General features: G+C 42.0%; 1 protein-coding gene across 4 annotated transcripts in view; it reads left to right on the top strand.

Annotated features, from left to right (window-relative positions):
* Nucleotides 1–6,782, top strand: part of SPPL3 (signal peptide peptidase like 3) — a 149,089-nt gene extending 142,307 nt beyond the window's left edge. For 3 of the 4 annotated variants that reach the window (XM_073223482.1, XM_073223481.1, XM_073223483.1), the window contains 5 exons: nt 1,598–1,704; nt 2,084–2,247; nt 2,950–3,149; nt 4,181–4,290; nt 4,967–5,564. In XM_073223482.1, coding sequence (XP_073079583.1) covers nt 1,598–1,704; nt 2,084–2,247; nt 2,950–3,149; nt 4,181–4,290; nt 4,967–5,038 — 653 coding nt within the window. In that variant the 3' untranslated portion in view covers nt 5,039–5,564. Of the gene's footprint in view, nt 1–1,597; nt 1,705–2,083; nt 2,248–2,949; nt 3,150–4,180; nt 4,291–4,966 lie in introns of all 4 variants that reach the window. The other variant, XM_073223480.1, reaches the window with a different exon arrangement.
* The last annotated feature ends 13,563 nt before the right edge of the window (nt 6,783–20,345 follow it).

The following is a 20,345-nucleotide window of genomic DNA, read 5'->3' as shown; positions in this document are numbered from 1 at the left end:
AGGTTATTTATTATAAAGGTGGAATTATGTCTTGACCACAGCTTTCCAAAATCCACACAATGGAGCGCAGTGAATGCTCAATAACAATAATGACAGAAGGAATAGAGCTTTACCAGTTTTACTGTTGTCTTTCTGACCCTTTTCTTTGTGAGGATGGGAATGGTTTTTCTCCTCTTTTGTTTGTGCAACAGCATAACCACAGTAGGAACTCATTAAATACCAGTTGAATCGATGTGTGTAGGATATGCCAGATTGCTAAATTTTCCCACTTTGTTATACATATTTTCAGTTTACCACCAGTTCTATTAAAATGATGTACAGCTAATGTAGCTTTACTTTTCTTTACTTTCCTTAGAATAGTTTGAAATTTGAAGTTGGGAGAACATGATTTTTCATTCATTCAGCAAATATTGATGACTATATATATGTACATGGTCAGGTGTTAGGGCTCCACAGAAAGAATAAGCCATGGTTTCTGTCCACAGGAGCACCTAGTTTAGGGAATTTCCTCGCATATAATCACACTACTAAAGAACAGATAAATGAGAGAGATTCAAAGTTCTGTGACCTCTCATCACAAAGAAAGAATAAATTAATTTCATTAGACTAGGAAAGACTTCCTGAGGGAAGGGCCTTCTGACCCAGGTCTTTAGGAATGAGATGGCTTGTCCAGTGAAGAAGCCCAGGATAGGACCTTCTGTCAAGCATGAAGAAACATAACAGTGTTGAGTGGTATGATCACATTTGAGTGGCTGGAGAATAGAGCAGCAGGAAGTGCATGCTGAGCACAGGGGCTGCCCAAGGGAGAATGCCCACCTGTACAGCCCTGCCAGGGCCTGGCCAAGCTGTTTGACTTTCATCCTGCTACACCAATAACTCACAGAAAGTTTGTAAGCAGTTATGTGGCCTAATCTGACCTTTGTTTTCAGAAGAACGAGGAGAATGGCTGAAGGCAGGAAGAGATTGTTCATCTGCCAGGCTTCTTCTAGACTCCAGGGATGCAGCAGCGAACCATACCCTCAAGAAGCTTACATTTTATTTGAGAGGAGACATTTTTTTCTTTAAATATATTGTATGTCAGATTTTGAGAGGTGCAGGAAAAATGAATAAGGCAAGGACAGAGAGAGAGGAGAATGAACTGCTGGAACAATGTCCTTGAGTAAATGAAAGGGGATGCGATGTAGGGTATGAGTTGATTTTGAAAGAGCAAGGATGACACGTATGAGTTGATTTTGAAAGAGCAAGGGTGACACACCCTCAGTAATGGGGAGAGGCAGGAAATGAGAGCTTGGAGGTCCTGAACTGAGCCTGGTTTGGAGCTTTATCAGTCCAAATAGAGGATCTCCTGGGTCTTACACAGTTGAGCACTATCTAAAGCAGGAGAAAAGGGATCTCCCTAGATACCAGCAGCAGGTCAAAATGGGCTGGAGTGGGCACTTTGCACTAATAGGGTGTAAATGTCTTAAACTGGAGCTTAGGGCTGCCTGATTTTTGCAGGGACTTACAAATTCTGTTAGGTTTGTGCCTGTAGAATAGCTTGTGGAGAGAGGATGAAGCCTCTACTCCACACTGACCACTACCTATTGTCTCCTCCCAGCCCTGGCCATGGGTCTCTGTGTTGCCATGATAGCCTTTGTCCGCCTGCCCAGCCTCAAGGTCTCCTGCCTGCTTCTCTCAGGGCTTCTAATCTACGATGTCTTTTGGGTAAGTATGTTTCCCAGAAGCCACTTCTCTCCTTTATGTTATTTGCAGTATTCACTCCTGAAAATTGTTAGCTCTTAAGTATCTAGAATCTGGCTGGCCAGCCTATGGGAGTACCTCCCATCTAAGACCATTCCCTGGAGTCCTGAGCAGGCAGCTTCCCTGGCCTTTGTTTGCTGAGACATGATACAATAGATAGTGCAGGTGTCTTAAGAGCAGGAGAAGCAGCAGGCAGAAAACGTTCATTGCCCTGGGAATTAAGATTTGCTTTCTCAAAGCGTGCAGTCAAAAAAACATGATGTTGCAGTATTCTGAGGCTCTGCTCTTAAGATGCTGGGTTCCTCCCAGCACCCTCTGTTAAAGGCATCTCTCCACTCTACAGGTGTTTTTCTCTGCCTACATCTTCAATAGCAACGTCATGGTGAAGGTGGCCACGCAGCCGGCTGACAATCCCCTTGACGTCCTATCCCGGAAGCTCCACCTGGGGCCCAATGTTGGGCGTGATGTTCCTCGGCTATCTCTGCCTGGAAAACTGGTCTTTCCGAGGTAGGACTGACCTGTCAGGCCTCATTTGTGATGAATGCACTGCCTTCCTGGGCCTCTGTTCCTTAACTGGTCAGTCTTTGTCATCAGCATTCTAACCCTAGACTGGAAAAGTGCTGTGAGTCATCGTTCTCCATTTTAGAGATGAGGAAGAGAATTGACTTGCAAAGGTTTATCATTCAGTGATACAGGAGCTTTTTATCACTGATTAATCTTATCCAACAGCCATATGTTACTGTTTGCATATTTTAAAGGTGGCTGAAAAACAGCAGAGTCTGGGTCTTTTTACTTCTAAGACATTTGTAAAAATTTGTCTGAATGCTAAAGTTATACAGATCTGGTAAAATAATTTTGGAAAGCTTAAATGTGCTGTAGTCAGGTGCTTGTTTGAAGTCCAGCTGTGAATGTGTGAAAAATACTGAGTTGCCTGACATTCCTGGAGGTGGCAGTCCTCAGCAGATACCTGAGCAGCCACCTTTGTGGTGCTGTCCTGAGCACTGAGGAGCCTGTCTGAAGACCTCTGTTGCCAGGACTTTTTGGCTTTTAATCTCTAAACTCTTAAAACTAGTGTTGTTCAACTACTAGAGGTTTCCTTCCACCATTCAGAAAAGTTCTTTGACTTCTTAAAAAGCTGACAGATTTTGCAGAGGCAGAGGAGTGGAGTTGTAACTGGTGGCCTCCCTGATGTGTGACTCTGCGTTCCAGCTCCACTGGCAGTCACTTCTCTATGTTGGGCATTGGGGACATCGTGATGCCTGGGCTCCTGTTGTGCTTTGTCCTTCGTTATGACAACTACAAAAAACAAGCCAGTGGTGACTCCTGTGGCGCCTCTGGACCCGCCAACATCTCTGGACGCATGCAGAAGGTCTCCTACTTCCACTGTACCCTCATTGGGTACTTTGTAGGTAAGAACCAGAGAGGCTGCATGTAATCCTCTCTCTGGCTGTCCTCCAACACCCAGAATTAAATCTGATCTTGTAGCTGCAGACGCTTGATGGAAGGAGAGAGAACTCTGTAGTAGACAACCATGAAGAAAAAACAGACCACTGGCCCATGAGATAATTGAGGCTCTCTCTACAGGCCAGCCCTGTTCCCTAACAATATGCCTGAATATCACAGGAAGAGTATGGTGAGGCCTTGAAAGTCGAGAACACCTGCCATACAATGATCATGGATCAATCTGTATGCTTAATTGTATCTTCAGCTTGAGTTTAATGAATGGCATGTTTATATCCTACTTGAACAGATCCTTCCCTTCATTTGTTCTAACATGTCTGTCACCTGACCTCGGTCTCTCCCTAGGCCACTGTCCCTAGCTAGCTCACTTACAGACAGACAGGAAGAGACCACTGTATGGGGCATAGGAATAGTAGCCACCTGCTTGCATCTGTAGCAGCGACAGCAGAGTATGTGGATCAGAACACCTCTCACCAGCATGCCTCTTACTTAACACTGTCATTCACTAATTCCACAGGACTTTCATGTGCATGGGTTCATTTCAGTTCAGGAACTCAGAGGAGCAAGGCAAGTGGTGCTACCCCATTAGACAGGTGAGGAGCCAGAGGCTCAGGGAAAGGACATGTTATAACCAAGGTTACATAGCTATCATGTCACAATTAGCATAGTTGGAACTTGAATCTAGGTCTTTTCATCTCCAAGTCTGGCATCACATACCACAGGCGACAGAGGGAGGCCAAGCACACTCAGAGCAGAGGTGTGAGGGCTTGGACCTGGAACTGGAGCACTGCATGGGGCTTGGCCACTCATAGGTCCCTGGCGTTCTGGGCTTGTGGAGCTGGGCACTTCACGTCCTACCCGTTGGATGGAATATGTCACATTAGAGCTGTGACATCAAGACCTACCAAGAAGGGCCAGGTAACAGAGGTTTTCCTCTCCCAGGACTGGCTGTGGTTATTCACTAATGTCTCTCTCATAGGTCTACTCACTGCTACTGTGGCATCTCGCATTCATCGAGCAGCCCAGCCCGCCCTTCTCTATTTGGTGCCATTTACCTTATTGCCACTCCTCACAATGGCCTATTTAAAGGTGAGAGAAGCTGTTCTAAACCTATGAAAACAGTACCTTGGCATTGACCTGGACTTAGTTATGTATTCTGCTTGCTAGTAGTTCTGCTGAAGCTCCTGAGCTCTTTATCTTGACACTGGGTTGGTTGATTTTTGCTAACCTGATATTCCATATTCTTAACAGCCACTGGCAGCAAATGCTAGTGAGTGAGACCACTAATTGTCTGGTCACGGATTAATAACTAAGATTCCTGGAGTTCAACTTGCAAGACTGCCTGATTCCCTTAAAAGTAGCTTCCTAACAGCTCTTTTAATACTCTGCACCAAAGTTTGGAAATAATTAAATATATGATAAGAAAATAGACTTGGAGCATTCTCTGATTTACAAGAGTTGTATTATCCTCCCCATTTTACAGATGAGGAAACACAGAGGTTAATTAACTTCCCTAGACCATCTGACATGATCGTAAGTGATAGAATTTACACCAGGATAGAATTGCAAAAGCCCTTCCCTGCTCAAGGGGCCTAAAAGCTCTTCTAGTGAGGTCTTCAAAGAATGATGGGTTACTTTTCAGTGAGTAAAATTTGAATGTTCCTTGATTCTCTGTAGAAGCAATCTGATCTGACATCAAGAATCATAAAGGACTTGTAGAGATGTGTGCCTCATGTTTAAATCTGTTAACTTCAATCTTTCCCAGGGTGACCTACGGCGGATGTGGTCTGAGCCATTCCACTCCAAATCCAGCAGCTCACGATTCCTGGAAGTATGATGGATCCCAGAGAGTGAGCAGAATGGCCATCTTAGTCCCTTCCTGTCAACGCGTGGTTTTGTTTCCTCTTAGAGCCAGCCCGGTACTCAGAGATCTACCTGTTTATGGAACTGACGTGTGACTGAATTTCCATTTGCAGGGAGCTTGTTTGCAGGAGCGAGGTGCTGGAACCCAGCTTCGTTCCCTCTCTTCCTACCACTGGAGAAGGGGAGCCCCTCCTGAGGTGACACGCCCTCCCCCACACTCCTTCTCCCCCATTTTTATGGATCTGCACCAGACTGTTACCTGTGGGGGATGGAGATGTGACTATTTAAAACTGACAACGGCAAGGAGTTGTTCCCTACCTTTTGAACACTAAACGGATGAAAAACATTAGCAAAGCGAAGTTTCTTCAGTGAACCCTCAAGAACTTTGGGACCAGTTTCCTGTGGGGGACTCAGTTTCTGAGAACTGAGACAGAGCTCTTCTGTCATTATATTCTTTCCTTTTTTTGGATTTATTAAATATTTTCTGTGGTGTGAAATGACTTATTAAATCCACAGACATTGAGTGACTTCTTACAACATATACATAAGAACTTGTTGTAATGAGTTCATGTCCACCCAGATGTCATGTTGGCAGTGAATGAGGGCATGGTTTTTATACATACACACACATGTGCGTGCACATAGATATATATGAATAAACAAAATAAAAACTGCTAAGATCATGCTGTGTAGCAGACAGGGACTTGCTGTAATTTTTAGCATGTAGAGCAGTTACTCTGGCTTCCTTGTATATGGATAAGCTGCTGTCTTCCCCTCCACAACTGAACGTGCAGTTAAAAACCAGTATAGTATTTGTACTGATATACTCATGGACTTCAGGGGACACCCATTTGGTTTTGGTCAGTGTAGCAAATTAGGGATGAAACATTAAAACTTTTTGGCCCTTCTTTTGTTTCTACAGTCTTCTCCCTTGCAGGGTTTTTAGTAGTTTCTTCTTGAACCAGTGCATGTATTATATAGCAGCAGGTGTCTTTGTGCTTTCTGATCATAGTAATGTACTACTTGTAAATACATTTTTCTATTTTCTATTTTTTTGTGATTTTTTTTTTTGGCATTTGATTTCACTGGTGTGCTGTATCTTTCCATGCCCTCACTCCTTTAAGGAAAAAAAAGCAACATAATCCTGTCCTTGCTGTTGTGATTATAGTGTTGGTTTACCTGTGCTGACAGCTGCATATTGGGGACAAATGTCAAATGCCCTTCTGAAATGAGCCCTGCATTCCAGGAATGGCAGAAGGAACGAGCTGCTCTGTCCCCTTAGATCTGACCATGTGCTGTGGTCTGTGTTGGAGAGGCAGCGGCTTTCTGGTAGTAAGTAGGTGATAATGTCAGCTTGCCTTTATCTGTGCAGCCTCTGCCTGACCAAAAATTACCCCTTGTTCAAAGGCAGAGAGAAGCCTGGATACCTGATGGCACGCGCTGGTGAAGGGCCTGTGTGTCCTGCTTCCTCATAAGCAGGTGACCTGCCTTTGCCTTGCCCTGTGTAAAAGCTGTGGTGCTTTGGTTCCCGTTGTGTGAAGTCACTGAAGCTAGTGCTCACAGACGGTGCACAGTGAGTTTTCAAGGGAGTGTGAGGGGGTGGGGGTGGTGCACTTCTCTGTTGTGTCTTCAAATCCTGCTGAGGGCTGTTTTGTTTTTTGTTTTGTTGGTTCTTTGGGGATTTTGTTTTTGTTTTTTAAATAAATGACTCCTTTCTAGCCTTTGTCACCCCATCTTCACTTTTGGTTGTTGATACCAAACAGTTGATAACCGTCACCTATCACCTGCACTGCCTGTTCCATAAGACTGACAGGAAGACCCTGTCCGTCTCCAGATGGGGTCACTTGCAGCTCTCATTTAGTCCTAGAGATGTCAGAGAACGGAAGTTTCTGTTTTCCAAACAAAGTGCTCATGTGCTCACTATTTACCAGTTGTACTTCTTTCTTAGCCCTTGGGGACACTAATGGCTAAATGGGGTTGGTGGGGGAGTCTTTCAAAATGACTCCAAATAGGGGCGAGTGCCAATAATAGTTAGAAATATTATCATGGCATTTGGTCGTTTTAATTTTATCTTTCTGTTAAAAAAAAAAACTATTCCGGACAAGAAAGAATGTGATTTTTTTTGTCATTCTTCTCTGCAGGTTTAGAGAGCAAAGTATCCACATGGGACTCCTAAATGTAATTTCAATTCCAGCTGCTCTTAAAACTTTGGCAGAGGAACTGCAAATATTCCTTGTTTAAAATTAACCACAGCAGATACTAGAATTCCCCCTGTTCTGGAAGTACAGTGCTCTTTTGATGGGGGCAGGGTTGGGGGTGACTCAGTTAAAGCACGTGCTTTCGATTCTCCCTGCGGTCTCCCCCCTTCCCTTCCACCTACCTGATATGTCCGTATTTTTTCTGGTTTCTCAGATACTCTGAGTTTTGCAGTTTTCTATCTAAGAAGGCTTTTGCTTTAGCAAGGCATGTTTACAAAGTTCCAGGGTGAACCCCCTTCCTTCCTCAGTGGTCTGAGGTTCTTCCCGCAAAATAGACTGCATGTTGGAACTCTTGTGTATTTATAGTAACTTTCTTTTAACTTGAGCTAATGAAGATATGACAGCAAAGTTTATCCCAAGCCTAGCATGTTCCATTGCTATTATTACAGCTTATGCCTTTTCTGAATAAGATAGCTACATAACTGTCTGTATACGAACAGGGCAAACCAGGACTGGGGGACTTAGCGGGGTAGGTACTATCTGAATTCCCTTTGTAGCAGGCCAGCACAGGCCTTGTTTAAACAGGTAAGTTATGTTATCCACAAGAACAACAAGTTACTTCTTTGTTAAGGGTGGAGGGAAGGGAGTTCTGTTTTGTTAATAAAGTGTTAAAAATAGAATCTGTGGTGTCTGCATAGCAGTGTTCATATTACTGCTAACCAGATCCAGAGCTGTATTGTAGACATTTGTGTTCTGTAAAGCCTAACATTTAGGTCAGAGCCTTGGAATGTAGCAGTTCTGCATCTACAAGTATACTCATCAACAATGTCCACTGTGCAATTCTCTGTAGCAGCAGATGAGACCGTACAGGCTCAGAAGGGAATCAGCCGGCCCTACCTCTGGTCTCCAATGCCTACTGGCCTGGACAATGTCCTTCACTAAATCACATTTCTTTGGCAATTTGCAACAGTGAAACCACTTCAAGAACAATGGTTCCTGTTCCTAACACAGATGTCAGCCTTGCCACAGGAATTTGTACAGAACTCTGCAAATCAGGCAGAACTTGGGCCTCTTCTGAGAGGGATAAGTCAGGTAAGAATTTTTCTTTATCCGTAAGTTATTTCCATTCCTTTGCAACATAGACTGCTTTCTGTTGGCAAGACTTTAAACTTCGTCAGATTCAGATTCCACGTATGTGTTGATGGGAGGAGGGGTTCTCCCAGAACAATACTTTCCATACTCCTTTTGACTATGTCAGCCTTTCCTGTCCATGTGAGGTAAGTCAGTCATGATTCAACTTAAGCTGTTGGGCACTGGTGCTTCAGTGAACAAAACCAAATACCCTGCCCCTACTCCAGAAGTCCAGTGCAGGACATGCCATGTAGCAGCACTGAGCTCAAGGAGAGGCAATAATAATTAAGCAAAAGCATTTATTTGGGATCAAAGAATTGTATTTCGGGGAATACAGATTGGGTAGCAACCCAAATAATGCCCTACTAAGGAAGAAATGTCTTTAAAAACAAAAAGGGGATGTTTGTAGATGTTGATTACAAAGGACTTTCCGTGTTGGCAGAAAACAATTAGCTACAAAGGCTGTCACAGAGCAAAAGTCCATTACTGTAGCAAGTTGCAAGTTGTCTGTACAGAGTCCTTAGAGTATTTGTGGTTTGGTCCAGTTCAGAAGTTAACAGTTACACCTTGTGAGGACATAAGTCTGACTCCTCTATCTTCAAACCCCTTGACATATGTGACTCCATTTTATTTCACCTTTCATAGTGACACAGCTCTCTGCCATGGTTCTGGGCGTTGCTGTAACTAGCAGAGGCATAACTGGGAATGCTCTTACAAAGGACTGGATGTGCCCAATTTAAGAGAAGATTGAAAAGCAGGGTTATAAATTCTTACTCCAGCAGAAGCCCAGTGCTCCTGATGGACACAGGCCAGCATCTGACCAAATGTGTAAATGACACATGAAAGCACCAAGCACACTGCCTCTGCAGCACTGCTCACAGTCTTTTTACTGAGAGCCAGCAGGTAGCAGGCACTTAATCTAAATGTCCTACAGGTCAGTTGTGGAAATTCTGATCTTACAGTGCTTTAAGCAGTGATTAATTTGTTTTCTGCTTAGTCACTGAAGTTCCAAGAAGGCTGTTCCCTGCTGAGTAGAACCTGTAAAACTTGCCACTGGTTTGCAGGTGAACAGAGGTCCTGAGGGGTTCCTGAAATGGAAGAGTCCATGAGCTTGCTCTAGCCCCGTCTGAGGCCTGGGACTCTCACTAGATCCAAAAGATAGAGAAACTGGTTAGGGAAAGGAAACAAGGCAAGACTGGGAGTCAGAAAATATGCCAAGCCGTGGGCCATGGGCTTTGCCTTGTGAGGAATTAAAGACAGGAAGTGGGTGTTTAAAGGACAAATTGCTAAAGAGGGCAGGGCAGCATCGTGGCCCTGTGCCAGCATTCCAGTCCCAGGATTCTGAGTACCAGTCCTCGCCCTGTGGAACAGACTTGATCCAGGCAAGTTCTCTTCTAATGAGACAGTTCACTTTGCCTGCCGGGATTTCCTGGGGCACAGCAAGTGCATGCACATAACTGATAGCCTTTGTAGTTGAACCTTCCCTCACACCTCCAATCCCTGTTGTGGCTTGACTATTGGGGTTTTTCCTCAGGAATATAGTAGCACTTCCTAGGGAGGGCAGAAAACAGACTTCAAAAAGGAGGTTGAGGACTTTCTAGTACAGGGAGGAGCGCCCCTTGTTGGCCTTTAAGAGGTTGAAGCATTCTACAGATGAGTCATGGTTGTATTGGCCTGACAGTGGTGAAAACAGTGCCATCTTCCCCAGGGCTGGTAGCAAGTGGGATCACTCCACACTGGCCAGGGGCCCTGGCTCTTCAACAGCCACTGTTGCCATTGGACATTACCTCGTGGGTCCTCACTGAACTGTCAGCCAACAGGCCCTCCCTTGCTGCCTCACGGGACGCAGAGGGTGGGGACTCAAAGACAACAATTGCCAAAACTGAGATAGGAGGAGAGTTCTGATTTGCCAGTAGAGCAGCTAAAACTACAAAATTGAGATGTCTTAAGCACAGAAATGATACTTAAAGCCTTAGGGGGAATATACACAAGGGAATATATCTCAACAGTGAAAGGTAGGAAAATTGCTCCAACATTCTGTGTTAGAGCATCTGTTAGCACTTATCCTCACAGCTACATGTGACCTGGGGTTAGTGACAAAGCTCCTCCAAGTCCTTCCTAGTTTTGTAATCTGGAAGGGGGACAGAGGTGCTTTATTTATTAAATGAACAGTAGACACTATTGTCTGTGGAGTTAGAATATAATGAATCAAATTTAAATGTATAAATATACTTTCATTGTTGAAATGACCACAGCTTCTGTAATCTTCCAGTTCATCACTGAGGAAACGGGTTATCCTTCCACTGTGAGCAGTGCAGGGGAGGCTAGTACTTGAATCCCAGTCTAGGCTTTCAAAACAGAGTGGATTCTGCATAGTAAGATCTTTACCATAAGCCTAGGCCAGGAGGGTCTTGATGTTTTCCTCTACACACTGACGGACTTGGTACAAAAAGGGGGTGATGAGTGAGCGAGTGTAAGAGTTTCCCACATCTGCATGCCCTGGGTTGTCTGGGCATCTCCTCTACTGTCACTGCTCCTCTGGAAGGACCCAGCAGTGTGCCTCACCCTAGTCATGTTTAAGAAGTGACTCCTAGAGCCTGTAGGTAAGACCTTCCTCAAGAGGTCAACTTGGGCCTTGTTTTGCAGCCCAAGCTGAGCAGAATTCTCGACAGAATTCTAAAGCTTGAAGTATCTCCAGTACAGACCACAGAGAGTCCTGCAAAAGGCCCTGAACTTGTGCTCACAGAAACTCAGTTGGGATAGACTCTGCCAATGGATCCTTAACATTTTGGCTGCTTAAGACTAGGAATACCACTCTCTAACCAGATTCTGCAAACAAACCAGTGTTGACAATATTTGTTTCTATACCTTTGATTTCTCCATAGTAAATGCTACCCATTCCCTCTCTTACTTTAGAGCCCTGCTACTTGTTTTGAGGCAAAAGGTGACCGCTACACTGTGAAACTACCCTGTCAGTCATGTGGACCTGTATTCTCAAATCTGTAGGTTTTTCTTGAACACTCTTGGAATGAAAGACTCAATGGGCCAAACTCCTGGCCTATCTTAAAATAAAGAGCAATGTCATTCTAAACCACTTGACTCAAGTCAGTCCACAAGATCGGGGGAGAGAGGAGCCAGACTAGGTAGAGGGTAAGAGTAGACTTCAAGAAAGCATTTGGACAAGTCTGTCTCTTCTGGGACAGGGTGGGGAAAGCAGGGAGGGCTAAGGTGTTGGTGATGAAGGGGACTGATAACTGACTCCATTCCAAATGCACAGAGGGATGGCTCAACCATTCTCTTGATAAGGTAGCTAAGGGTACAACTGCCAAGGTTACAAATTTGAGGACATGAAGCAAGGAGAAAGAACTATGATTCAAAGAGAGCTGGGACAGGGAGTTAAATCAAACATGGGAAAATTTGATAGAGCTTCAGCGAGAGACAGTCACACATACACCTCACAAAAGTCCTCTGAGGTAGGGGCTACTGCTAACACCAGTTTTTACAAAGGAAACACCAACTGGTAAGTGGCAGAATAAGCTCAAACACTGGCCTATGACCTTAACCATTTTAGACAGATCCCACTCTCAGAAAATAAAAATCATGAAAACATTCAGCACCAGAACATTTCAAATCCAACCACTGACAAACAGCAAATAAAGGTTGTTGAAACCACCTCTGCCCTGGTCTTAACCAAATCCACTTTGTGGGCAACATGGTGGTCATCTTAGATTTTTATTAAAACCTACTGATACAGTATAGGCAAGGTATGTTTTATTGACCAGAGAAAGGAGTTCCAGGGTCAGCTGATTTGCCCCAGGTCTTCCTACTCCAGGGCCTGAGCTCATTGCCCAGGTTATCAGAAAGTAAACACACCACGTTTTGTAGATATGACTCATTTGGCTTAAAAGCAGGGGAGTTTCTGTAAGCAGGAGTTATGTGCAAACAATATGCTGTTGGAGGTGAAGGACCACCAACCCTTTTAGGAAGCAGGGAAGAGCTAGAGTTTGGGCTGCTATAGGACCCGCGCTGACCCAGCTGCTGAGAAGGATATGCAGAGACCCTCCCAGTAATGCCATGCTGCAGCACAGCAGACTTAAATGGCTGGTAAGAGGGTACTGCCCATACAAATCAGGATGGGGGTGGTCAGGACCAAATAGAATCTCTTGCAGGCACCTGAGGCAGCCAGATTAAATGTTAAAATTATGAAACCCCCCCACTGCTTTCATTAAAACAATAATATAAACCCAATTAAAAAATGGGCAGAGGATCTGAACAGAACTTCTCCAAAGAAACTCAGATGGCCAACAGGCACATACATGAAAAGATGCTCCACATAACTAATCATCAGGGAAATGCAAATCAGAACCACAATGAGGTATATCACCTCACACCAGTTAGAATGGCCAGTATGCAAAAGACAAGAAACATGCTGGTGAAGATGCAGAGAAAGGGGAACCCTCCTACACCGTTTGAAGGAGTGTAAATTAGTTCAACCATTGTGGAAATCAATATAGAGGGTCCTAAAAATAGAAATACCATTTGACCCAAAATTTCCACTCTTAAGAATTTACCCAAAGAAAACAAGATCGCTGATTCAAAAAGACATATGCACCCCCTATGTTTATCACAGCACTATTTACAATAGCCAAGATAGGGAGGCAGCCTAGGTCTCCATCAATAGGTGAATAGATAAAGATGTACATATACACATGGAATATTATTCAGCCATAAAAAGAAAAAATCCTACCATTTGCCACAACATGGATGGAGCTAGATTTTATGTTTTATACTCAGTGAAATAAGCCAGGCAGAGAAAGACAAATACCACATGATTTCACTCATTTGTGGAGTATAAAAACAAAGCAAAACTGAATGAACAAAACAGCAGCAGATTCACAGACTCCAAGAAGGGTCTAGTGATTACCAAAGGGAAGAGGTTGGGAGGGTGGGTCGGTGGTGGGGGAGAAGGGGATTAAGGGGCATTATAATCAACACACACAATATAGGTAGGTCACAGGGAAGATGAGTGATGACTCCATCAGCATCTTACTATGCTGATGGACAGTGATTGCAGTGGGGTGAGGGAGGGAATTGATAATACGGGTGAATGTTGAAACCACAATGTTGCTCTTATGAAACCTTCATAAGATTATATATGAATGATACCTTAATTGTTTTTAATTGCCAAAAAAAACCAAACCATGAAACAACTGTCTACTGCTGTTCTGATCCCCAGTAATGGCAGGCTATAGGTCAAACCAGTCACACTACTAAAAATAAAATACAGATGAAATAGAGAAAGTAACCTTTTGAAAAGCAAGGGAGAAGGTTCAAGTTCTGCTAATGGTGGAGGAACTCCTATTCAACCAACCCTCCCTCGAATGACAGCTACAAATCCTCAGTAAAATAGAGAAAACCACCGTAAGGCAGGGAAGAGCAACCAAACTCCAGAGAAACTGGGGAAGAGGTAAAAGGTGGAACAGAATGGCCCTGGATGAATCCCTGTTTTTATGGCCCTTTGCCTGCAGACAGGCCCTAATTTGGCACTATGTAGAGTAGTGAAAACTTGGATAGTAACCTCAAATCTTAGTGGCTTCAATAACCAAAGGAAAGAGAAAGAGTGACCCTAGCACCTGAAAAGTGAGGGAGTAAGTCCAGAAAGGAGAGAAGGAGCCCCACATTCTGCCTATAAAGTGCCCAAATCTCTAATGCTTAACTATATAGTCATGGAGCAGACAGACTCCAAGCAGCCAGCTAAAAGAACTAAAGAGAATTAATAGCTGCTGCCCACCACAGGGGAATCAAAACTTTTAGGTCTGAGTTCAGCCAAGTTACCTGTGTGCTTTAAAAATACTCATACTTTATGCAATGGATTATTCACAGTATCCAGATACAATTCAGAATTAGTACACGTAAGAAAAACGAGAAAATGTGATCCATACCAAAGAGAATGGTAGCTGAGATGACCTGTATCTTAGAATACTAAATCAATTAAAAAGAATGTAAAGGAAAAATACAATGAATGCACAAACAAGAATTGTCAGCAAAGAATCAGTAACAAAAAGAACCAAATAGAAATTCTAGAACTGAAAAATACAATACCTGAAGAGTAAATTGAATAGATTAACAGCAAATCAAAGATGACAATCAAGCTTGAAAAAGCAGAAGTTAGTAAACCCTTTCTGTAAAAAACTGATAGTAGAAATGTCTGGCTTTGATGGTCAAAGGTCTCTACATCTCTGCCACTGTAGTGTGAAAACAGCTATAGTAAATGAATGGCAATAAGATTCAACCTGTAGTGGTCCCAAGTTTCCCAAGCCCTGAAATAGAGCATAGATATCCAATCTGAAGAATACCAAAAAAAAAAAAAAAAAAGAATCCTGAAAAGATGATCAGAGCTCCATTGGATAACAAACAGTAACATATACATAATTGGAATCTCAGAATGAGAGGGAAGAATTAGGCAGAAAAAAAATTTTGGAAAAGATGGCCATATATTTCAAATTTGGAGAATCGTTAAGAACCAAAACAAACCCCAAACAGAATAAGTATAAAGAAAACTACAACCAGGAACTTCATAGTCAAACTGCTGGAAACTAAAAAAAAATTCTTGAAAGCAAGATAGAAGCAGTGCATTATTCAGAGAAACAACATTTCCTCTGCTGTATGAAACACTCCAGTTGTATGCAAACTTTTTAACAGAAGCCATAGTGACTAGAAGACAACAGAATGACATCTTTAAAGGTATGAAAGTTATACATGTCAAGCCAGAATTCTATATCCAGTGGAAATAGTCTTCAAAATGAAGGTGAAATCAATGGTATAAAGGGCATATCAGTGTGGGCAAAGGGTCTGTTTGTTTTTATACAGAAGATCAAAGCCTAATTTGGCTACCCAGAAAATGAACTAAGATACGATATAAAGAAGAACTTCCAACATCAGCACTCTCTGGAAGACTCATACCAGAAGATGATCATCAAAAAACCTCCACAAAGATCCAGGCGATGCTGCAGTTGTAGCTGCATCCATCCCACCATTTCCTGGACTTGCCATTGGAATGAAGAAGGAGATATCTAAGCTGGCCTGTGCATACAGTAAAACAACAAATTTGACTGGATCTGTACTGTTGGAACTCAACCAAGAATTAGGAGAAGTGCAAGTTGTAGCACTCCAAAATCTTACGACTACAGACTATCTACGGTTAAAAGAACATATGAGATGTGAACAGTTCCCAGAAATGGGTTGCTTTAATTTGTCTGATTTCTCTCAGACTGTTCAAGTACAGTTGGACAATATCCATCATATCATAGACAAATTTTCACAAATGCCTAGGATGCCTAACTGGTTTTCTTGGCTTCACTGGAGATGGCTGGTAATTATAGATCTGCTTTGTTTATGTAACTGTATTCCTATTATGTTAATATGTGTGCACAATTTAGTTAGTAGTTTAAAACCTATACATACTTAAGTTACTCTACAAGAAGATATGTCAAAGAAATAATCCTCCCATGTTTTCTTCCATTTGCTACCTCTATAGCTTTTCTTCTTCCTTCCTAATTACAACCCTTAAATAGAATTTGTGCCTCATATCGAATTTACTGAGTATCATAATTCCTCCAAATGGTAAAGATACCTCAAGACAAATGCTGGGCATAGAAGCCACAGGGCATAAATCTGCAAAGAAGTAAAAAGCTAACCTTTTCAAGCAATATGGCTTCTCTCTCACTTACCAACTTTACATCTCCCTGTATGACCCCGGAAGATGACTGGTCAGCCAGAGACGGGTAAGATTCCTCAAGGGAGGAACAACCTAAGACAGGTACAGTCACAGGGGGGCCATCAGGTGAGAAATTGGGGATCAACAGTGGTGAAGCTTAGAACCTCACCCCCCCTGTTTTGAGAGAAATCTTCTGCATCCGTGGATGTTTTAATGCCCTTGTCTAGCTTGGATTAACACATAGTCTACAGGCACACACCTGATTATCTACAATTGCTCTCTTACAACACTAAAACTATGTTTTCTACCTTTATCTTGCATCTACCTACCACTTCAGCATTTTATTAAAAATAAAAATAATAATAAAGGGAGAAATGTGAGATCCACATATAAATCAAGTATAAAAATCAAACAAATATTCATATTTGACCTGGTTGTTTATAGTTCATAATGCGTGATCAAAACCGAAAGTTTCTGTGATGACTGCCCTTGTACTGTTCACCATGTAAGAACTTATTCACTATGTAAGAATTCGTTCACCATCTAAGAACTTGTTCGTTATGCTTCAGAAGATTGGAGACTGACGAGAATTAGGCTTGAGATGGATTAATGAATGTGCATTGAGCATTGACTCCCCTATACAGAATTTTATTGTTGTTAACAACCATTTGATCAATAAATATGAGAGATGCCCTCTCAAAAAAAAAAAAAATTCAGAGGGTACTGGGAACAAATGGCAACAACTGTATAATGTAAATAGGAGGAACTATAAATAGTAGGCCTGTTTCTTAAACCACCACCACCACCAATAAAGATTTCTTGCAAAAAAAAAAAAAAAAAGAAGGTGAAATATTGGCATTTTTACGTGAACTGTAGAAGTTTCAGCAGAAGCAGAACCACATGAGAAGAAATACTGAAGTTCTTCAGGCTCAGGGCAAATGACACCAGATGGGAATTAAGATTTACAGGAATTAATAAATCAAGCAGTCTAATAATTTCAAAAATGGTCTCCAGTGGTCCTCTCTTCCTGGTATTTATGTTCTATATGTAGTCCCCTCTCACAGTGTATCGGGATTGGTCTGTGTGATCAATAGAATATGAAGGGACAGTGTGTGATTCCCAAAGCTTAGGTCATAAAAAACACTTCCATAGGTCTAAGACTTCATATCCTTGGCTTAGGCAGATTTCTTAGGTAAAACACCTAAAATACACACAGCCAAAGAAAACAGCTGATCATTGAACAACATCAAAATATAAAACATTTGTGCTTTAAGACACAATCAGGAATGTAAAAAGATAGCCCAAAGAATGGGAGAAATTGTCAATCATACAAGGATTTAGTATCCAGAATATATAAGGAACTCTTACAACTCATTAAGACAATCCAATTATTTATATGGGCAAAAGATTCAAATAGACATTTCTCCAATAAAGACACATAAATGGCCAGTAAGTATATGAGAAAATGTCAATACCATTAGTTATCAGGGAAATGCAAATCAAAGCCATGAGCTACCACTTCACATCCACTAGGATGACTAATTAGAAAGCAAGGATATGAAGAGATTGGAACCTTCATATGGGATTGCTGTGGGATCATAAAATGGGGAACCTTCTTTGGAAAAGTTTGGCAGGTCCACAAAGGTAAAATAGAGTTACCATATGACCCAGCAATTCCACTCACATACAAGACAGAATTTAAAATATATATCCTCACAAAACATGTATACAAATGTTCACAGTGGCACTATTCATAATAGCCAAAAAGGGGAAACAACCCAAATGTCCACAATTTGATGAATGGATAAACAGGTGTCCATACAATGGAATATTATTCAGCTATAAAAAGGAATAAAGTGCCAACACAAGCTGCAACACACAAAGGGCCACATAAAATATGATTTCATTTATATGAAATGTCAAAAATAGGCAAAGCCATAGAGAAAGAAAGGAGATTAGTGGTGCTCAGGGGAAGGGTGAAGTGGGGTGACAGTTAACCAGTATAGGATTTCCTTTGGGGATGATGAAAATATTCTGGACCTAGGTCATAGTGATGATTCTACAACTTTGTGAGTATACAGACAACTGAACTATATAGAAGTGTGTCTTCTATGGTATAAGAATTATATCAAATTACATTTTGTAAAAATACCACTTCCATCTTACTCCCTTAGACCACTCACACTGGGGGAAGTCAGATGCCATGTCATGAGGGAACTCAAACAGCTATATGGAGAGGTCCACATGGTAAGACATGGGTCTCCTAACAAGTCAGTATCACTATGCTATGATGTGAGATTCTGGAAACACATCCTCTAGTTTGAGTTAGTTAAACCTTAAAATGACTACAGTTCTGGCTAATATTCTGACTAATCTCATAAGCCACAGTCCAGGATCACCTAGCTAAACCAATTCAAATTCCTGACTCACATAAATTAGAAGATAATAAATGTTTATTGTCTTAAGTCACTGAGTTGTTAGATTACTACAACTGTACAACTGGTAATGGCAAATATGTGGATTTAATATAAAAGATTTCCCTTAATCTATTTAATATACATACAACTGTACAACTGAGCAAAAATTTCAACATTGTATATTGGGGTTTGTAACATATGAAGACTTTAATACCTATAACGACTACTGCATTAAATATGGGTGGAGGATACCAGTCGCAGAGACCTGGCCCAGCCATGTGGGCCATGGTCCCAGGTACCAGCCTGGCGCCATGGAGTGGAGCTGGCCCCTGGGGCTTGTGCTCCTGCTGCTGCTGTGTGTGCACCGCTGCCCCTGAAGGCACGCACCAAACCAGTCACTGATGGGCACGATTACAGTACAGCAAGAGCTGGGCTGGCTGCTGGATGCCCCGAAGGACAAGTGGAATGAGGTGCAGCAGATTCTGATGGGACATCCCTCTGCATGTACCAGGATTTCCCATTGCAAGAAGGCAGAGACACTGACCACTGGCTTCCCTCCAACTGTACCTACCATGGGAGGAAGAGTCCCATGTCCATGTGAAGCTGCAGTTCACTGTGTGCAACTATAAGAATTTCCCTGGGGGCATTAGGCCATTGGGCTGCAAGGAGACCTTCAGCCTCATACATGGAGAGTGACCAGGACCTGGACATTCAGCTCCAGTGGCCCTTGTTCCACAAGGTGCTTCTACCCCTCAGTGCCTTTTAGGCCTAACTTTGATTCCTGCCTCTTTTTCATGACTCCCCTCAGCTGAGAAAAAAAAGCGACAGAAACAGGAATGGTCTAGATGTGGGATGATGGAAGGAATGTGTGATTAGAAACCAGAAGAGGTGGATTTGAGTACAGGAGTTTTCCCCCCCCCCCTTATCTTCAGGGGATACCTTCCAAGACACTTAGAGGATGCTTAAAACCCCAGATAGTGCTGAACCCTGTATAGACTCTTTTTTTCCTACACATGCCTACCAATGGTGCTTAATTTATAAATTACACACAGGAAGCAAACAATAAAGCAGGACAATTAATATGCTGTGATAAAATTTTGTAACTGAAGAAAAAATGTATGTGGATGGAGGACAAATGGACCTATATGGTTGCAACGTTTTTATATTTTTATTAACTGGTAAAATATTAATTGTAGTTGGGTTATTAAAAAATTAAGTATGTATATAATAATCCCTAAAGCAAACTTTAAAAAATAAAAGGCAGAAGTTCAAGCTAAAAAAGCAAATAGAGGAATTAAACAATTTTTCAGTATTCCATTTTAACTAAAAGAAAGCAGGAGTAGCCAAACTTATGAAGAAAAAAAGAGTCTACATACATAACAGAATCAGAAATGAGAAAGGAAAAATCACTATGGACACTAGAGAAATACAAAGAATTATGAGAGAATACTATGAAAAATTATATGCTGACAAACTGGATAACCTAGAAGAAATGGACAACTTTCCAGAAAAATACAACCTTCCAAGGCTGACCCAGGAAGAAACAGAAAACCTGAATAGACCAATTACCAGCAAGGAAATCGAATTGGTAATTTAAGAACTATCTAAGAACAAAACTCCAGAACCAGATGGTTTCACTGCTGAATTTTATCAAACATTTAGTGAAGACCTAATACCCATCCTCAAAGTTTTCCAAAAACTAGAAGAGGAGGGAATGCTCTCAAACTCATTCTCTAAGGCCAACATCACTCTAATATCAAAACCAGGCAAAGTCACCACAAAAAAAAGAAAATTACAGACCAATATCCCTGGTGAATA

This window comes from Manis javanica, chromosome 15 (assembly GCF_040802235.1).
Source record: "Manis javanica isolate MJ-LG chromosome 15, MJ_LKY, whole genome shotgun sequence".
Classification (NCBI taxonomy): Eukaryota; Metazoa; Chordata; class Mammalia; order Pholidota; family Manidae; genus Manis; species Manis javanica.
Note: the sequence above shows the minus strand (reverse complement) of the source record. Positions and strands in the feature narration are given on the sequence as shown.